Source organism: Ascaphus truei, chromosome 3 (genome assembly GCF_040206685.1).
Source record: "Ascaphus truei isolate aAscTru1 chromosome 3, aAscTru1.hap1, whole genome shotgun sequence".
In the NCBI taxonomy this organism is placed as follows: domain Eukaryota; kingdom Metazoa; phylum Chordata; class Amphibia; order Anura; family Ascaphidae; genus Ascaphus; species Ascaphus truei.
In genome coordinates this window covers 226,204,200-226,223,864 of record NC_134485.1, presented here as the reverse complement: position 1 = coordinate 226,223,864, position 19,665 = coordinate 226,204,200, and the positions used below count along the sequence as shown (strand labels likewise).

General features: G+C 43.0%; 1 protein-coding gene across 5 annotated transcripts in view; it reads right to left on the bottom strand.

The window, feature by feature from the left end:
- The window catches only part of CFAP47 (cilia and flagella associated protein 47), a 663,944-nt gene that overhangs the window by 606,743 nt on the left and 37,536 nt on the right, over nucleotides 1-19,665 (bottom strand). For all 5 annotated transcript variants that reach the window (XM_075590256.1, XM_075590258.1, XM_075590257.1 and 2 more), the window contains exons 5-7: nucleotides 9,141-9,279; nucleotides 6,093-6,318; nucleotides 5,328-5,488 (exon numbers count right to left, since the gene is read on the bottom strand). In XM_075590256.1, the coding sequence (XP_075446371.1) occupies nucleotides 5,328-5,488; nucleotides 6,093-6,318; nucleotides 9,141-9,279 (526 nt within the window). The remainder of the gene's footprint in view (nucleotides 1-5,327; nucleotides 5,489-6,092; nucleotides 6,319-9,140; nucleotides 9,280-19,665) is intronic.

Genomic DNA, 19,665 nt, shown 5'->3' with positions numbered 1-19,665 from the left:
GGACCCAAGGCAACCTGTCGCACAGTGCTCAATTTTTAATATATATGCAGCCTTTGATTACCTCAATTGAACATTAATTACCTAAGCTGCCGATCGATTCGTTCTCACGTAATTGATTTGCAAAGATCCTCCTTCCCTGGGTTCACTAAATGGCTGCCTTTCAGTTTCAATCAATCCTTTAGACAGTGTAACTCATCAGCTACAATATATTCTTTAATTACTAAGGTAACGTTATCTATAGTTACAGTTTACAGCTCAAACTGCTGGGCATATTGGCAACAAATGATTACAAACAGGAAAGTGTTACAAATATCATGCACTGCTGGGAAAGTGTGTTAAAACCTGCTATAGAAATCAAAGAATGCTCCGTATATTAAAAGTAATTAGAAATGGCATGAAGAGTTGAATAAGCAAACAAAAAAAAGTACTAACTATTATCTAATACTACAGAATTGATTTAATATATATATATTTTTTTTTAAAACACACATGTACTGTAGGATATTGCATGAATTGCAATATGTGAAAATTAGATGGTACTGTGAGAAAACAATCTTAACACTATTGTTTTCTTGTGGAAATAAACAAGGGTGTACTTAGTTTTTCACACTTGACTTCTCCATTTTGGCTTTATTTTTGTTAAATAAATCATGACACGGTGTAATATGTCGTGTGTTGTTGTTCATCTGAGGTTGTATTGACCTAATTTTTAGACTTGCTAAGGAACAGGCGATTGTTATTATGTCCTGATATGTAAAACCATAGAATTCAAAGAGGGTGTACTTTCTTTTTCACAGAACTGTATGTATCGTGTATATGTTTGTGGGGGTGTAATCACATTCATCATGTGTTGCGAATTTCAAAATATGTTAAAAAATTTTTTTAAAAATCTTCCTTGAAAGGTTGCACTCCTGTTGGTGTCCTCAGCACTATGCTGTCGGTAGGGCAGTTAAGTATCTTCCATATGCATAGCCATACATATCAGTATACACGCAGGGGGTGTTACAATTGTAATAATAATTGTAAGCTCTTTTGAGGTAATTTACTTGCTGCTCTTAACCCCACTGTTTGTATTTTATTTTCCCTGCACTGCAACTTTTTAAAGCGCTGCTGCTGTTGGTGCTATATACAGGAAGATTCCAACATGTGTCCATCTCAGGCTCTAACTCCAACCCCCTGGATATCACCTGTGGTGTCCCGCAAGGCTCTATTCTGGGGCCCCTACTCTTCTCAGTGTTCATTAATGATCTTCCCACAGCTTGTAAGGAAGCCTCAATACACATGTATGCAGATGACACAATCCTATATGCACACAGCCATAGCCTCTCTGACCTTCAACACATACTTCAGTCTGACATTTTGAGACTCGAAAACTGGATTTCCCAAAACAAACTGTTTTTAAACACTGACAAGACTGTAACAATGGTATTTGTGACCAAGACTAAATTCTTAAAGCTTCCAGTGACTGAGCTCCATATTAGAACCAACACTAACACCACCCTAACCGCTGTCACTAGTTTTAAATACCTGGGCTTATGGTTTGACTCCCACTTAACATTCGGAATGCACATTGATACCCTGACAACCAAGACCTATGCCAAACTAGGGGTACTTTACAGGAACAAATCTTCCCTAAGTCTCCTGGTCAGAAAGCGTATCGCACAGCAGATGCTAATGCCAATTATTGACTATGGAGACATAGTATATGGCACGGCACCTCAAACCCACCTTAGCAAACTTGACACCCTCTACAATTCAATTTGTCGTTTTGTTCTCCAATGCAACTACAACACACATCACTGCGAAATGCTCAAAGAACTAGATTGGTCATCACTAGAGTCTAGGCGCAAAGTTCACCTTTCCTGTCTTGCCTTTAAATTCTTTATGGGCAAGCTACCCAGCTACCTGAACAAGCTCCTCACCCCTACCACATGCAGCACTTATCACCTGAGATCAGACTTCAAAAGACTGTTCATGGTCCCAAGGCTCAACAAAGTATCCGGCCGTTCCTCCTTATCTTACCGTGCACCCCAAAACTGGAACAACCTACCAGAGACTCTCACATCCACCACCAGTTTAAGTTCTTTCAAATCTAAGGCTGTCTCACATTTTAATCTGGTCTGTAACTGTTTCATTCGCCCATAACATATATTTTCTTTAACTGTGCATGCAATGTCTTGTATATAATGTATACCCTGTTCATTTATGTAACTGTATTTGTAACCATGTATAATTTGTCTTAACTCTGTGCCCAGGACATACTTGAAAACAAGAGGTAACTCTCAATGTATTACTTCCTGGTAAAATATTTTATAAATAAATAATATAACTAACATTATACATACATACATACATACCCATTTGACTGCCAGATCCATTTAAACACTAAGAAAACTTCTCCTTTTAATTCCTTTACATATAATATTGTAAACAGACACTATAATTATAGGCTAAAAAAATTCCGGGCATTACTGAAATCCCTGCTGTCTGATTGGTCAGAATTCCGGCCATTATCTAATCAGTAATGCCCAGAATTTTAGCAGCCTGCAATTTATTTTCAATGTGTTTATTTCCAGCCAATCAGCATTCAGAACAGCTGAGACAGGGCAGAGGATTGGTCAGAATGAAGTAACAGCTCTGAGACAGGGCAGGGGATTGGACAGGAAGTATCAGCCACGGGTTGACTCTTCCCCCTCCTGAGCTGACTGAGATTGTCTTAGAAGATTCAGTTGAATTGGGGGGAGAGAGTCTGCAAAGTTTAGTAAGTGGCTGCATTTTTTATTGTGTGTGTGTGTTGTGTTTATGGGTATAGCAGCAGTGTGTGTGTGTTGTTGTATGTGTGTGTAGCATCAGTTTGTGTGTGTGTGTAGAGCGACTGTGTTGTGTGTGTAGAGCTGATGTGTGTGCGTATAGAGCTGCTGTGTGTTTGTGTGTGTGTCAGTGTCAGCAGCAGTGTTTATGGGTGTAGCATGCGTGTTTAGCAGCAGAGTTTGTGTGTAGAGCTGTTGTGTGTGTGTGTGTGTAGAGCTGCTGTGTCATGTGTGAAGAGCTGCTGTGTTTTGTGTGTGTGAGTGTGTGTGTCTGTGTGTGTACACAGAGATGGCGGAAGTGTGTGGATACAGATATCTGCAGTGTAAGCGTATATAGAAGTGGTTTCATGTATTTACCATTTTATTTTAATAAAAACATCTATATAACTATACAAAAGTGTCTATTATTTCTGGGGGAAAAAGTCTACATTTAGCCTACAGTATAATAGTAATAATCCCCTCAGAACAGGGCATTGCTGGCCAATAATGCCCTGGCTGGGTTATAGTTCCTTGGCTTCACCTCGGGCCTTCAACTCTTCCAGCCAGGGCAATATTGGCCAGTAATGCCCTGTTCTTCGGGGATTATTACTTAATTATAGGCTAAAGCAGTAACATTCCGGGCTTTACTGAAATCCCTGCTCTCTGATTGGTCAGAATTCCGGGCATTATTCATTCAGTAATGCCCGGAATTTTTGACAACTTGCCAACTCACATCAAAGCAGAGATGCAGGGGCTCGCGCTGAGAAAAAAACATCAAGTTTACAACTTAACTGCAGCACCTCTGCTCCTCACTGAGCACACTGAACACGGCAGCACAAGCAGGCTCTCTCCCTCTCTGACAGCTGCTAGCGCAGTCAGAAGCTGCCGTGTCCCAACTGGTAACTTTGTTGCTTGCAACAAAGTAATATTTCTCACCACATCTATTGTCTGTGCTACTGTAAGGTAATTTGTATTTCTTTTTATTTAGTCGTAGTTAATATCAAAGTCCCCCCACGTCTCTCCCCCTTCTCTCCCACATCTCCCCTCCACCCACCTCTCCATTCCCCCCAATTCTCCCCCTCACCTCTCCATTCCCCCCAATTCTCCCCCTCACCTCTCTCTTTTCTCTTTTCTCCCCTCACCCCTCTCCCCCTCACCTCTCTCTTCCCCCCTCACCTCTCTCTCTTCCCCTATCACCTCTCTTTCCCCCCCCCTCACCTCTCTCTCTAACCCCCCTCACCTCTCTCCCCCCCCTCACCTCTCTCTCTCCCCCCCTCTCTCCCCCCCTCTCTCTTCCCCCCCTCACCTATCTTCACCCCCCTCACCTCTCTCTATCTCCCCTACCTCTCACCTCCCTCTTCCCCCCCACCACCCTTTTCCTCCCTCTTCTCCCCCTTCACCTCCCTCTTCTCCCCCCTTCACCTCCCTCTTCTCCCCCGTCACCTCCATCTTACCCCCCTTCACCTCTCTCTCCCCCCCCTCACATCTCTCCCCCCCCCCCTCACATCTCTCCCCCCACACCACTTCTCTCTTCCCCCCTCCTTCACCTCTCTCTTTCCCCCCCTCCTTCACATCTCTCTTTTCCCCCTCCTTCACCTCTCTCTTTCCCCCCCTCCTTCACCTCTCTCTTTCCCCCCCTCCTTCACCTCTCTCCCCCCCTACATCTCTCATTCCCCCCCACACCTCTCTCTCTACCGCCCCTCAGCCCTCTCATCTTCTACTTTACTTATTTTTCCTACACAGGTATATACACTGATAAAAATCAATGACTACAAAAATGTATCTTTATGAAAAATGTAAAAAATAAAATAAGCCTACATTTAGCCTATAATAGTAATAATCCCCTCAGAATAGGGCATTACTGGCCAATAATGCCCTGGCTTGGTTAAAGTCCCTCGGCTTCGCCTCGGACCTTCAACTCTTCCAGCCAGGGCATTATTGGCCAGTAATGCCCTGTTTTTCAGGGATTATTACTTAAATAAAAATGCAGCATTATGGTAGTAGAAGTTGCTCATTTCCTCACTATCAAGACTATGAATATAAAACCTTATTTTATTCTACCCCTGAAAGTTCATTATGACGGAGGGTTTAGAAAGCATTAAGAATGAGCCACAGCAAACTTTTCATTTTTTTTCTTCTTACATTTATAAAGTTGCTAAAAATGTACATTTTCCTTGCTCCCACATTGTGAAGAGGGTGGAATGTCTAATTTGGATACTTTTCTCATTACATGATAATTGAGAAAAAAACGTTACTGAAGAAGTTTTCAGAAAACTCTTGATGGTTGCAATTTTTAAGAGACTCTAAAATTATTAACATTTCTCCAAAATAGCCATTTGGTGAATCCACAGCGAAATATATAATCTGAATCAAAGAAGAAAAGGGAAAGGCAAAAAGTGAGACTACTCCTACATGGTAGAACTGGGTTCACCTATGGATGTCAATACGCTCTTTTCTAACTTTTGACATGGTGAGGAAATCGTATAATATTAATTAATATGTGGTTTATAAATCACACATGTATGATATCTTACTCACTTTGGACTGAAGCATATAGTGATTGCGGTTTTCTGGAAAGGATGCAGAATGCCTTCATTAGGAAAACAGGAAATCAAGCTTGCAACATCGGCCTCTCTTGGTTTACTTCTGTAGTACATGCTTTGCAAAACAGCATCTGTACTTTTCTTTAGATCTGTGCCCTGTACACCAGAGGAAACTATGTAGTTTTACCAAGAAAGCAATTCAGCACCATACCCATTATCCCATACAAGAAGAAAATGGTTAAACTTTACTGAATGGAAATTCCAGTAAGGCAGTACATTTCCTAAATATATATATTAACTTTAGATATAGGATGTAGTCAGTTTTCATAAAACAACACAGGGATTATACTTCCTAAACAAGGCGTGCCATTTTGAAACTTTGTAAATTTTTAAGCTTCTAAACAAAAAAAAGGAGCATTGGTACACTTCCACCTCAAAATATATGACCTTCAAATATGAATGTTGATTAATTAAAATGATGATTATTACGATGATTGAACAATTCTGTGTTGGAGACGTTGTTAATGGCTAATCTTTTCTCCAGCTCTTAAAAGGACACTTCACAGCCTACAGGCCTCTTCATAACACTCAGATAACATCACCAAAATCTAGCTGACACACAAAATTGGTATATGAAGAATGGAAGTATGCAAAAATATAATTATATAGGTGAAATGACTAGTGGCTGCATTTCTAAGTAGCTCTCTTCTCTGATTCAAATTGGTAAGCAGTTGAAGAAACATTAACACTGTTTTCTTACCATTTCTTCGCCAAGTGCATTATCCTCGAGGACAGCAACCCAGTTCATTGACTCAGGGCTATCGTTGTAAATAATTGCTTGCTGAGTCTTTGATGTTCCAAAATAGACAGATCCAAATTGGATGCACTTCAATGTTTTATCAGATGTATCCAATAATTCCAAAACTTGATTGACAACATTTCCTTTGATCCGCAAGAATATCTCATCACAACCTTGCAATTTAACCCTGAGGTACAAAAGTAATATAAGTGATATAATATCATAGACAAAAGAATACTCTCTCAACCTTCAGCGCTGCAAGGGCATGACATGTATTGTATCACTGTGCAACACAGGCCCTTTAAACTCTCAAGAGGACTAAAAGGGGACATGCAAAAACCAATATTAGTTATAAAAAAATAAAAAAAAAGTCTGGTAGAAATGAAATTCAAATAAAAGAACATAAACAGCACGAGTCAGCTTTGTGATGTTCACAGGAACTTTTAAGCAATGTAGACAGGTTGCATAAGAAAATGCCATATAAGATACAGACTATCAAACTCTTCCTCCTACTGGACACACACTGCATGACATGACCAGGGCCACTGACAGGGGTGAGAGCCAGGACAACTGTCCCAGGCACAGAGGCTGTGGGGTCCCGCCCGCTGGAAGTAGGGCCTGGCCAGAGGGAGACAGCTCTCCTCCCTTGAGCGGGCCTCTTTCCCTTGCTGCAGCGCATTGTCCAATGTAAACCCCACCCCCGTACGCCAGTAGTTGGGTTATGTGTATTGGGCGAGTTATGTGTACTGGGGGATGGGGCGTGGGAGAGGTGGGGGCATGGGAGAGGTGGGGGCATGGGAGTGATGGGTGGAGGTTTGAGGGGGAGAGAGAGGTGGTGGTGTGAGGGGGGAGAGAAAGAGAGGTGGGGGCATGAGAGGGAGAGAGAGAGGTGGGGGCATGAGGAGGAGAGTGAGGTAGGGGTGTGAGGGGGAGAGAGAGGTGGGGATTGAGGGGGGAGGTGGGGGCATGAGGGGAAGAGGTGGGGGAGTGAGGGGGAGAGAGAGAGGTGGGGACAGAGAGGGAAGGAGGAGAGACAGGTGATCGGAGAGGTGAGGGGGTGAGAGACAGGTGGGGGGTGTGGGGAGACAGAAAGGTGAGGGGAAGAGATTGGTGGGGCCATGAGGAGGAGAGAAGTATGGAAGAGAGGAGTGAGGGATGGAAGGAATGTGAGGGAGTGGAGAGATGGGGATGTGATTTATGGGGTGCCTCACAAGGGGGGGAGTGAAAACGCTAGCCCTGGGCCCCGGGAAGTCTGTCTGCGGCTCTGGGCATGTCCACCTTGTTAGGTCTCATATTCAGTAAGTCAAGTGTTAGTATTGGTAGCTAGGTTGCTAATACTGCAAGTGCTACAGTATGTCATGAATGTTTCAGCATCTCCAGCACTTATATTTAGAAGAAAAGGACCTTGGCGCTGTTGCTATATTTTGTACTATGGAGGACAGAATAATTGCATAAAAACCTCTATCTATTCCTGGATCTTGCTACTGTATTGTAGACATACAGCAAAAATACTAACTAATATAATACTGCATGTTTGTCCTTTACCGTCAATTTAGTTCATTAGGGCAATACATCCCGTAGTATTTACTATTTGTAAAAAGACAGGATTTTTGGACCTCTATTGCATGTGTGCATAGAGGGTTAATATATTGTAATTTGTGTTTTTAAATCTGTAGCAACAATACAGTATATGCTCATTTTGAGTAACCAGATAAGAAGCTACTTTTTGTCTGAGATGATTGGTCACATAGTAATCAACTTTAATTGCTTACACATGTCTTGAGCTAGTTATAGCCAATCAAAGGAGGAGATGGGGTATTTAACAATTGCCAAGACGTATGAACACCACTCCTGAGGAAACCGGAGGTTCCGGTGAAACGCGTAGTAGAGTGGCACTATCCTGATTGAAGGAGGACGCAGAAAGCAGCGCTACCTACCTAACCGCCCGCTCCAGATCCAGCCGGGAGAGTCAAACCGGAATTGCGGGACGCGAGACCGAGTAGAGCAGAGGGAGGCAGAGAGAACGCCAAGAGACCTCGATTGGCTGTGCACCAGATATTATTCATATGCCAATTTGTCTTTGACATCATAAGAGTGCATTTCAATCATTTTTATCAGATAAATATATTTTATACAAGTACACACTATGTTGGGTCCTTTACTTTAACCGCTGGGGCGATCAGACCTGAGAGGCTCAAAAGAACACCTGATACAGACCATCTCAAGTTCATCTAACTGCCACTGATATGAACATGCTTACAAAGAATGAGTAATTTGTGAGTACACATCTCATAGGATACAGAGACTGAAAAATCACAAGATTGTTCATACATATTGCACTTTATTTTGTATATTTTCTATATCATATACAACTGCGCTCCCCAAACATTTGGATTACTACTATTTGTAACAAGAATTAAATAATGGAAATTAGAATTTCACCTACAAAACCCTAATATATGTGATTGCTCTCCCGTCAAGCAACAAAAATTAATTCTGCTGGTAACCCATGCATACTTTAGAACAGCGCTGCGGAAACTGTGGGGGATTTTTTTTTGGGGGGGGCGTGAGCGGTTGTAGAGGTCCCACGCTCTTCCCGAAGGCATTTAAATTACATGCCTGGCGGACCGCGTGAGGCCTCTGCAACATCTACTTACCAAGATTCAGCCGGCTTCAGGACGCGAGACCATGGCAACGCGGCTTCACGTGACATAATTTGATGCTGCGTGAGGTATGGGGGGGATCAGCAATGGAGGTGAGCAGGCAGGGGGTCACAGCAAAAAAAGTTTACGCACCCCTGCTTTAGAAGACTCTGGCGGTTAGTAAACTTCGATTGTGCCTATTGTGGACTATCGCATGTAAATTCCGATTGGCACGATCACATTTGAATGAAAATAACCCCTTCTGTGGATTACAACATACTGATTCTAGAACTGAAATATTAACTCTATAAAAAAAAGTAAGTAAAAGCAATTTTGCAGCTACAATTGTGCCTTGCATGTCACTTACGTTGCTATTTCTTCAATTATTCTAGGCTTGTCAGTGCACAGATCCACTTTAATAGACTGCATTGTTTTAGGCTCCACTATTCCGCTGCTTGGCACAATGGTGATGGGTAGCCTTCCATGGTAATTTATTCTGAAAGACCCTAAAAGAAGATAAGCAACATGTATATATACAGTATATCTAATGTACATTACTAGCAATATCAAGAAACTAAGAGAAGATACATTTTGCAATAGTCCTTCTGCCTAAAAAAGAAACTGAGATAAACAATGATTTTACAACTACCACTGAAGCTGGGGCCTGACCCTTGTTACTTACTGGGCCACACATTACTTACTGGGCCAGATGGCAGGAATAATACAAACACAGTATGGGTAATTTACTTAATTTACTATACAATTATTAGACTTGGGCACCTTGTGATCCTCAGCAGAGGATCACTACACACTGTACACATACTGTATAAAACACAATCGCCAAATAGTGCTGCATAGGTGTAAGTCAATGTCAAGTGGTGTAGTAGCCACCCAATCCAGGGTATGTTGGCTTATGAAGGTGCAGGCACACCGTGGGAGCTCATGTTATATTGAACCTGTTGCAGGCCTGTTCTTCAAAATGGTGCTCCAGTACCATTGTGTCTTTATAGCCATTCAGGATCCCCTCGAGAGGCGCTTGATCTCTTTTCCACTCTGGAACTGTAGCTCTCGGCTCCTGCCACCACGTGAACTCTCTCTGCAGACCTCAAACTAACTTGCTGTGCTCAGGTCCGCACAGATCTAATATAATATGGCTGCCTTTCCTTTTCTTAAAGGCTCCTCTCCCACAGCTATATATATACATATAGGTCCTGACAAACTAGGGAAAAACACGCTCGCGCCCACCCCAAAAAGACTCTCTCACCCCCCCCCCCATTCCTCACGACTCTTACCTGTGGCGGGGTCCGGCAGCGTTATGAAACGATCTCTGTCTTCTCCCCTGCAAATTGTACTATTTCCCCTGTAGGTCCTGAAAAAATGGCTGTGTGGCGTCATTTGACGCCGCATTGCTATGGCAACGGGAAGCCATGACGTCACGCAACATGGCACCGCATGATGTCATGTGATTCAGCCTATCTCTTACTGCGCGTCTATTACAGAAAGGCAGACCACGGTAGGACTCACAGAGCAGGGACCCCTGCTGTGTTAATCCAATGGGCCATTATAGTCTTCCCCGGCAAAACTTGTGAGGATCACTGGGAGATCTTTAAATCCATTTACAGAATTGTTCGAATAACGGCCGCTGCATCTGTATGTTGCTTATCCAGGGGCAGGCCTTAACCGGCAGTTAGAGTGTCATACCTGGGGAGGGTACTGACTGGGTCACATGTATATGGTGTGATGCATGTCAGTACCTAGACCTGCCCTGTTATGGGGTGGAGTTACAAGCCCTTCCCCCGGGTATAAAAGCTGACACTCTACCAAACTGAGGAGGGGTATGATGAGACAGTGTGATACCCTTTTTGGACCTCTGTGGACACCGTAGATAGGAAGAGCTGTTCGGTGGTGCGTTCCAGTCTTTGCGTGTCAGACACCATCCGGACGCAGAAGAAGCGTGCGCCTGGACAGGGACGGACATCACGGACATTGTTACGGTCTGCAGCAGGTTTTTTGTTTTATTTTATCACTGAATATGTTTATTAAATTGTGACTTTTTATCAGCACAAGTCACCCTGTATATCATTAATCAACGAGGGAGAGCTCCTTGTGATAACAGTAAAGGATGGAACCATTTTACTTCTGAGAACCAGGATTGCATCTCTACCAGTCTTTAAGAGCATTTAATGTGCCTGTACTCACATGGGCCCATGTAAGTATTTGTATTATTTATATATTTCCCTTCCCAACCCGTTCTTATACCCAGGATACACCTTGTGAGCTGCATTAATTGTGATTCTAGTTGAACCCTTGTGCAGCCCTCAGGTGGTGAGGGAGTTCAGCTATTACTCTAGCTGATCTGCACTCTGATCCCAAGGCATTTCTTCTTCCTAAACTGTGTATCTGTATCAGATACTAATACTCTTTTTATTTATCACACAACACGGGACGAACTGGGTCTGACACCGGAAGAGTGACAGACAATTCGAGAAAGTGACGACACCTTCAATCTTGGCAAGGAGAGGATTAATCTGTCACACCAGGGGCTATCGAAGCACACCAAGGAATCCTAGGAGTGGACAAGTGGTGTTCATACCGGTCCATCACCAGGAGCTAAAGAAAATCCTGATGTACATGTGCTCACACAGGCCCGTGTGAGTATTAATATATATATAGAATAACTAAGTGCGCAATTAAAACACTATAATCAGACAATGTACCATTAAATGCTGCCAATGTGTTAATACTATACACAATAGTAATGGAAATAGAGAATGGAAAGAAAAAACACAGGCGCAAATAGTGATAAGTGAAAACTGTTGCAAAGTATCAGGGAAGAATTAATAGCATATGGACGAAACCAATGAAGATGAATCTGAAATAATAAAAAAGAAGCAAAATATGGTTAAGTATGCTTGTATTCTTCAGAATGCACAAAAGACAAAAGGCTACTTACAAAGTAGCAGATAAAACAGGCATGTAGGATATCAAGATCCTCTCCTCACTGCTGATCTGTATGGCGGCTAGTTGGTTCTGGCTCCACGTGGAAAGCCGAGACTCCGCACAGGCTCAGATGTGTCTGCAGCTGCCTCCAGTGTTGTCCTGGCTATCCCTCCAGTCTCGCGGAATTGCGAGTATGACGTCAGCGCGTTGTTGTATCCGTTGACGGGAGGAATCGGCATACACTGTCCAGCTAATATTAAACCAATATTGCCAGATAGAGCTAAGAACTCAGAGAGTCAGGGAGACCCTAAGGAAATGCTATTCCAGCCTCCACCCTACACATATCATCTTGAAAAAGACTTCATCAGGGGTATGTCTTTTGCGCATTCTGAAGAATGCGTTTCACCACACGGGTGGATCCCTGCATTTCAGGCAATGCTGGGTGGATCAAAGGTATGAGAAAGTCTAACATTATGTATGCTATGTATTGTCTAATCATTATTATGTGTTGCACCTGTGTGTCATGGGTTTTTTTGAGGTTATTTATATGTGTTCCAATTCACTCTGTAATCACATCACCTTGATAAAGGTCTAGTACGCGGACCGAAACGTTGGAATGATGTCTTGTTAATACAATATATTCTTTTGACTACCATTTGGAGTGCTGCCTCTGATATTCGTCACCACACGGTATCGTATTGCCTATATATATATATATATATATATACGTTTCGGTCCGCGTACATATATATATGTACATATATATATCTTTATTGTTTTGTTTAACCCATCCCTTGCTTTATTGCACTACTTTCAGTGCATTGACTGCGGTTCAGCTAGGACCCTTGTGCACGAACTTGGTGCTAGGTAAGTCTGGCTATACTACTAACCAGTCTACCTTTCTACTGATGGTTATTATTTCTGGTTTTATTCATTCGCGCTCCCCTTGCTCTTTGTTTTCTTGGTTAATCGTTTGAAGACGAGGAAAAGCCCCTGTAACAGGGGACTTATCCCTGTTCATAAATGTGCATCTAATCCAGCAGTGTGGTGGTTAACTGCTGGTAGACAATTAACCAACACCACCTGGCTGATTACAGGTGTCAGAAAAGCCTGCCTCTGAGACAGGAAAGGAGATTCTTCCTGAGCTCACATGTGAGCTGAGCTGACCCAGGAAGCAGAAAGACAGAGAGTTCCCTAGTCCACAACTGGGCTGACCTGTGGAACAAACAGATGTCTTGAGCGGAAGAGAGACTGCACGCTGCCAGCAAGACACAGGGGACAATACTTCTAATGCTGGATCCTGGCATTACCTTAGCACACAAGGGTGCGGACACCAGGAGACAGAGAAGCCTTCCCCTACAGCTACAAGAGACAGATAAGACTTTTCTTATAAGACTGTTATTTATATCTATATATAAATGTCTCTATGATTTGGGCTGGTGAATCGCTGGGCTAACCACGCAGTTAAAAAGGGCTGGACTGCAAGTGTAAATATACTCCAAAGTGGAGCAGATTTTGTTTACGGATTTTCACATGTTTGCTGTGTTTAAAGCGACAGGCGTAATAAAGCCTCATTTAGGTTTCACTTTAAACGGTCTCCATTGCGTGCCTCTGAACATGTCTCTTACAGCCCTGTGACAGGGTGAATGAACGTCAGCAGCCATATACCTGGCAAACCTATGTTTAGGCTTGCAGTGCAGCAGTGACGAGGTTAAGTTTCAGTTGAGAAGGGCTGCTTAATTAGTCTGACCCCAGCTGCATAATCAAGGTGTTTTAAAACCCCCAGGCTGTACACACATGCAAGCTAGCTGGTCAGGAGACAGGACTGATATACTGAAGAGATTACTGCTATAAGGTCTGTTTTTCAAAGTACATGTGTGATAACTCTGTGTCCTGCATGCTGAAGAGAAGCTGCTTTGTTTTCTATGCTGAAGAGAAGCTATTTTGTTTTTGTCTGCTGAAGAGAAGCTATTTTGTTTTTGTATGCTGAAGAGAAGCTATTTTGTTTTTGTGTGCTGTATGTTTTTAAGGCTCAATAAATAAGCCTTATCAAGAGAACCCGCGTGTGTGGTTGCATGTACCCTGCAACAAGCCCCCTATAGGGTTTGAGCAGAGGACAGTGGACCTCTGAGGCGTGCACGTGATTTGTGATTTATATAGGGTCTCCTGTGTGTGGTAATAATTTTATTACTTTATTGTTCTACTTAGAGAGTGTCCAGGTAATCTTTTTATACTACAAATGTAGTCTGACAATTAATGAAACCCTTAACTAGAAAGGTTTCACCATTGGAATATGATTTGAATTTCTTACTTGTATCAATAAAGGAACATGTTATACATCTTACTCTATTGCATTTGAAGTTGCCTATTGGCCTTGAGCCATGCAGGTATGGTACATTTGAACGTAATTTATAGTTTTATGACTTTCAGCCTTTCTATGTACTGACTATATTGAGTTGAAAAGACAGTCTTGTCTTGAGAGAATGTTCTTTTCTTAGATGCTTGTAATTGATGTTTCTCTCTAGAATTGAACTCATTTCTGTCAAGACAAGTGGCCCTCTGGAAACATTCATCTACTAGTGCTTCCCGGAAACCCTTCTCAAGAAACTTTGTCTTCATGGAGTTGCACTGTGCAACAAAATCCAGATCTGTGGAACAGTTCCGTCTAAGTTTACCAAACTGGCTAAATGGAATATTACAGGTAAACCCCGTTATAACGCGAATCGGTTATAACGCGGTTTTCCCGTGGCGCCCGGGTTTTTTTTTTTTTTTTTTAATTAAAAAAAAAAAAAATTTGCACACTGCACACACTGCACACACTGCACACACTGCACACACTGCACACACTGCACACACTGTTCACTGCACACACTGTTCACTGCACACACTCTCACTGCACACACTCTCACTGCACACACTGCACACACTGCACACACACTGCTCACAGCACACTGCACACTGCACACACTCCCAGCACTCACTGCACACACTCCCAGCACACACTCTACACTGCACACACTACACTGCACACACTCTACACTGCACGCACACACTCTACACTGCACGCACACACTCCCACTGCACGCACACACTCCCACTGCACGCACACACTCCCACTGCACGCACACAGTCCCACTGCATGCACACAGTCCCACTGCACACTCCCACTACCACTGCACACTCCCACTACCACTGCACACTCCCACTACCACTGCACGCACACTCCCACTGCACACACTCCCACTGCACACACTTCCACTGCACACACTTCCACTGCACACACTTCCACTGCACACACTCCCACTCCCACTGCACACACTCCCTCTGCACACACTCCCACTGCACACTGCACACACCAGACACTCACTGCACACACACTCACTGCACACACTCTCACTGCACACACTCTCACTGCACACACTCTCACTGCACACACTCTCACTGCACACACTGCTCACAGCACACTGCTCACAGCACACTCTCACAGCACACAGCTCTCACAGCACTCAGCTCTCACAATACACTCACATGTCAGCAGCCCACCCCTCCCCTCACATGTCAGCAGCCCACACACCCCCCTCACATGTCAGCAGCCCACCCCCTCACATGTCAGCAGCCCACCCCCCCTCACATCAGCAGCCCACCCCCCTCACATGTCAGCAGCCCACCCCCCCCTCACATGTCAGCAGCCCACCCCACCCTCACATGTCAGCAGCCCACCCCACACTCACATGTCAGCAGCCCACCCCCCACTCACATGTCAGCAGCCCACCCCCCCTCACATGTCAGCAGCCCACCCCCCCTCACATGTCAACAGCCCACCCCCCTCACATGTCAGCAGCCCACCCCCCCTCACATGTCAGCAGCCCACCCCCCCTCACATGTCAGCAGCCCACCCCCCCTCACATGTCAGCAGCCCACCCCCCCTCACATGTCAGCAGCCCACCCCCCACCAGCCCGTTTTTCACACCCACCCCCCACCAGCCCGTTTTTCACACACACACACACACACACACACACACACACACACACACACACACACACACACACACACACACACACACACACACCCCTACACACACACACACACACCCCTACCTTAGATCAGCACATCCTCTCTCCCCGGTACTAAGCCTAAGCCCCGCCCTCTCATGCTCTGACCTCTCCGGAAGAAAAAAAAACACACGGCTGCCGGGGGCTGGGACGGAGAGGGAAGGGGGGAGGGAGAGGGAGGGGGGGGAGGGAGGGGGGGGGAGGGAGAGGGAGGGGGGGGGAGGGAGAGGGAGGGGGCTGGGGAGGGAGGGGGCTGGGGAGGGAGGGAGGAGGGATGAATCGCCGCCGTTTTTTTAAACTTTTTTTTTTAAATTTATTTAATTAACTGGCGCCCGGCCAGAGTCATTGCGGGCCCCACAGAGAGGCCAGACGGGCCGCATGTTGTGCAGGCCTCTTCCTTCCCTCCTCACTCCCTCCCTCCCGAACAGGTGCGCAGCGGCCATTTTTTTTAAAAATTAGCGCGACCCCGTTACTAACGCGGTGGTCTCAGGGTGGACCCCGAGGACCGCGCTATAACGAGGTTTACCTGTACTGAGCAAGCCTTGGTGATAACTACTGTTAGCATGGAGGTAGCTATTGATAGCCACCTCCTTGATGTGTACATCAGTCTGGATAATGCCATCCAGATCAACCCTAAGACAGAGGTCCAAAAAGACAATGGAGGTGGGATAGAAACAGGAGGTAAATACCTTACTAATTGCATTCTGAGAAAAGTGTAGAAATAGATCCCCAATATCCCCAAATTCAGAATCCCAAATAATAAGAATATTATCGATTTAACGGCCATAGCAAACCAGGCCCGCCCCATATGGGTTGTGAGTCCAGACAGAGCTTTCCTCCCAACAACCCATAAATAAGTTGGAATAGCTAGGGGCGAACCTAGTACCCATGGCCGTTCCACAGATCTGTAGATAATACTGTGATTCAAATAAAATTGTGTGTGAGGATAAACTCAATAGCTGAAAGTATAAAGTGATTGTGAACACCCAACATACCTTGATCACCATCAAGAAAGTGCTTGATTGCTGACAGACCTTTCAAATGATCAATGCATGTGTAGAATGATTGTACATCACATGTGGCCCATACAAAGGATGGTTGCCACCTTATATCTGAGATTGAGTCAATGACCTGCAAGTTGTCCCTAATATGCGACCTCAAGGAGGTTAGTGTACATAATCCTGGAGATAAAAATCCACGTATTGGGACAGATTGGATGTCAGAGACCCAATCCCAGATATAATAGGTCTGCCAGGGGGATGTGTGAGTGATTTGTGAATTTTGGGCAAATGATCAAAAAATGGGCACCCAGGGAAATTTGGAATAGAGATAATTAAATTCATTCGTAGTAAGAACACATTTGGTTTGGGCTTCCTTAAGTACTTCAAATAAATGTTTTTGATATTGAATAGTAGGGTCTGATTTTAATTTAGTATAAGAGGAAGCATCTGAAAGTAGGCGTAATGCCTCTTTAATATATATAACTTTATCCTGTAGTACAATTCCACCTCCCTTGTCCGCCTGAAGAATCACAATGTGATCCATTTTTGTAGTTCCCTTAAAGCCAAACTTTCCCCTTTAGAGAGATTTTTCTTAGATGGTTTAGATTTTTGGTCCTTACATAATTGTTGTAGATCACTATGAACCAAAGAATAAAAAGTCTCTAAATAGTTTCCTTTATAGTGATAAGGAAAAAATAGAGACATTGGCTTAAAAGGCGAATGACGTATGGAAATCGCTGACTCGTCACTTGGAAGGAGATCCAGGAAATCACCAGCAGAATCCATACCACCAGAGTCCTGCATAGGCTCAAGAGACATAGAAATTGAATTTTCCAAAGAGTCATGAATAGAGATATCAAATAAAGACATAGGTGTATTAATAGCTTGCTTAATTAAAAAATGTAATTCAAAGTCAGTTTACGTATGACCCGGTTTAGGTCCACAAATAAATCAAATGGGTCAGAATAAACACTTGGACAATATGATAATCCTCTATTTAGAAGCCTGGTTTGATCACAAGTCAGTGCATGAGTGGACAAATTGAATATACCCTTAGGTTCAGGTATACTCAACTTGCTCAGTTCTCTCTTGCCTTCTTTTCTTAGATCTTTCTGTCAGCTCTGTTTCCTCTTCTGTTGAGCTTACTATTTTTAATGATGGTACTAGACAGTTTGGTTCTTGAGGTGATATTCGGTAAGGCCCCTTTGAATTGAAATGGGCAGGGTCTTTCTCTAAAAAAGGACTGGTGTCTAGTTTTTCCTGAAATGTATCCTTATTTCCCACTTTATCTGGAGCAAGTAAATTTACATCACCCCTTTCAAATCTAGAGGTGCCAGAGGTGCTTGCTTTTTCATTGTCTAAACAAGAAAAGCGATTCTCTAAATGGGGTCTGGTTCTGTCAACCCCAACCTCTGAAGCCTTGGATTGATCTGCAGGTTTTTTGGTTTGCTTGTTCTTATTAACATAAGGACTTCTAAAGGTCTTTGTTTTTTGTGTTCTCCATTAGTCCACTTTATCTTTGGTATAATCTTCCTGATCCCTAGCCAATTTGTCATTTTTGCAGCCAACAATTTCTGTTTCAAAAGCAACCACTCTAGAGTTAAGTGTCATCTAATGAGGAAAAACCCTCTACATCTTCAAGATCTTTAAGAGCACTGTAAACAGTGTCTATCTCAGCTTCAATTTCTCTGAGTTTATCTTCTCTATATTTGATTAGCAACCTCATAAGGGCATTAGAACAATTAGTTAAAATACCATCCCACTCTTTACTAAAACTATCATCTGTAAAGAAAGTGGGCTTCTTTAAAATTCTTAAGCCCTTGGGTATTATTTTCTCATCAAGGTAATTTTGCAATGAAACACTGTCCCACCAGTGTCTCATTTCATCCTTGAGTAACCTTTCCAATTTAGAGAAATACGTTTTCATAGAGGTTACGTTATCAACAGGGGCAGGATTTTACATACATATAGACACACACACACACACACACACACTGTAATCACAACAACTTTTTTTTATAAATTATGGAGATTAAACAAGCTTTTTGTCTAACCTACTCCTGAGATTTGCAAAACATACTGTAAGTAATTCTCAATGGTTTTTCTTCAATAGTGTGGCAACAATAAGAAGCTATTTGGTGTTGTAATTTCTGAAGTAAGACAGAAAGCTTAAATGCCACAGTGCCAAAAGTCATAACATTCTTCAGTAAATTGACAGTATTATAATTTTGTATAATTTTGTATGTCACTGATGCAGTGATGCAAGGAAATCATAGTAGTTTGCATGTAGAAAAAAAAAGACTAAAATAGGTATGAACAGGACATACTTGAAAACGAGAGGTAACTCTCAATGTATTACTTCCTGGTAAAATATTTTATAAATAAATAAATGAAAGAAAGTGCAAGTACTGTAGCAAAAGCAATGTGCACTTATTTAAAGATATTATATATTAAATATTTCCTAGTAATTCTTCATAATAAGTAGCAAAACTGGATTCAAATAAGAAAAAGATTTGTGGTATGTCATATTTTGTCATAGCAATCATGCGGATATAGTTAAGGGTCCATCACCTGTTTTAATTTAAAACCTGTTTTCAAATATGTATTGCTTTTGGACCATTAAAAGTCAGAGCACCAACCACATATTTGTATAATTGCCCAATCTCTGCCAGATGGGTCAGCAAAACATTGGAACATAATGAAAGGGCAAAACAATCTATGACTCACAAAAAAAGGACAATTGTCAATGTGATGGATCCCCTCCAATCATGACAAAAAATTGGATGTAGATTATCTGGAACAATCTACCTCTCAAAATCTCCACCTGTTGAAGATCTTTCAAAACTTTTGCTGTTACTCACTTTAAACTTGCTTGTAAAGGTAATATCTAATGATGTC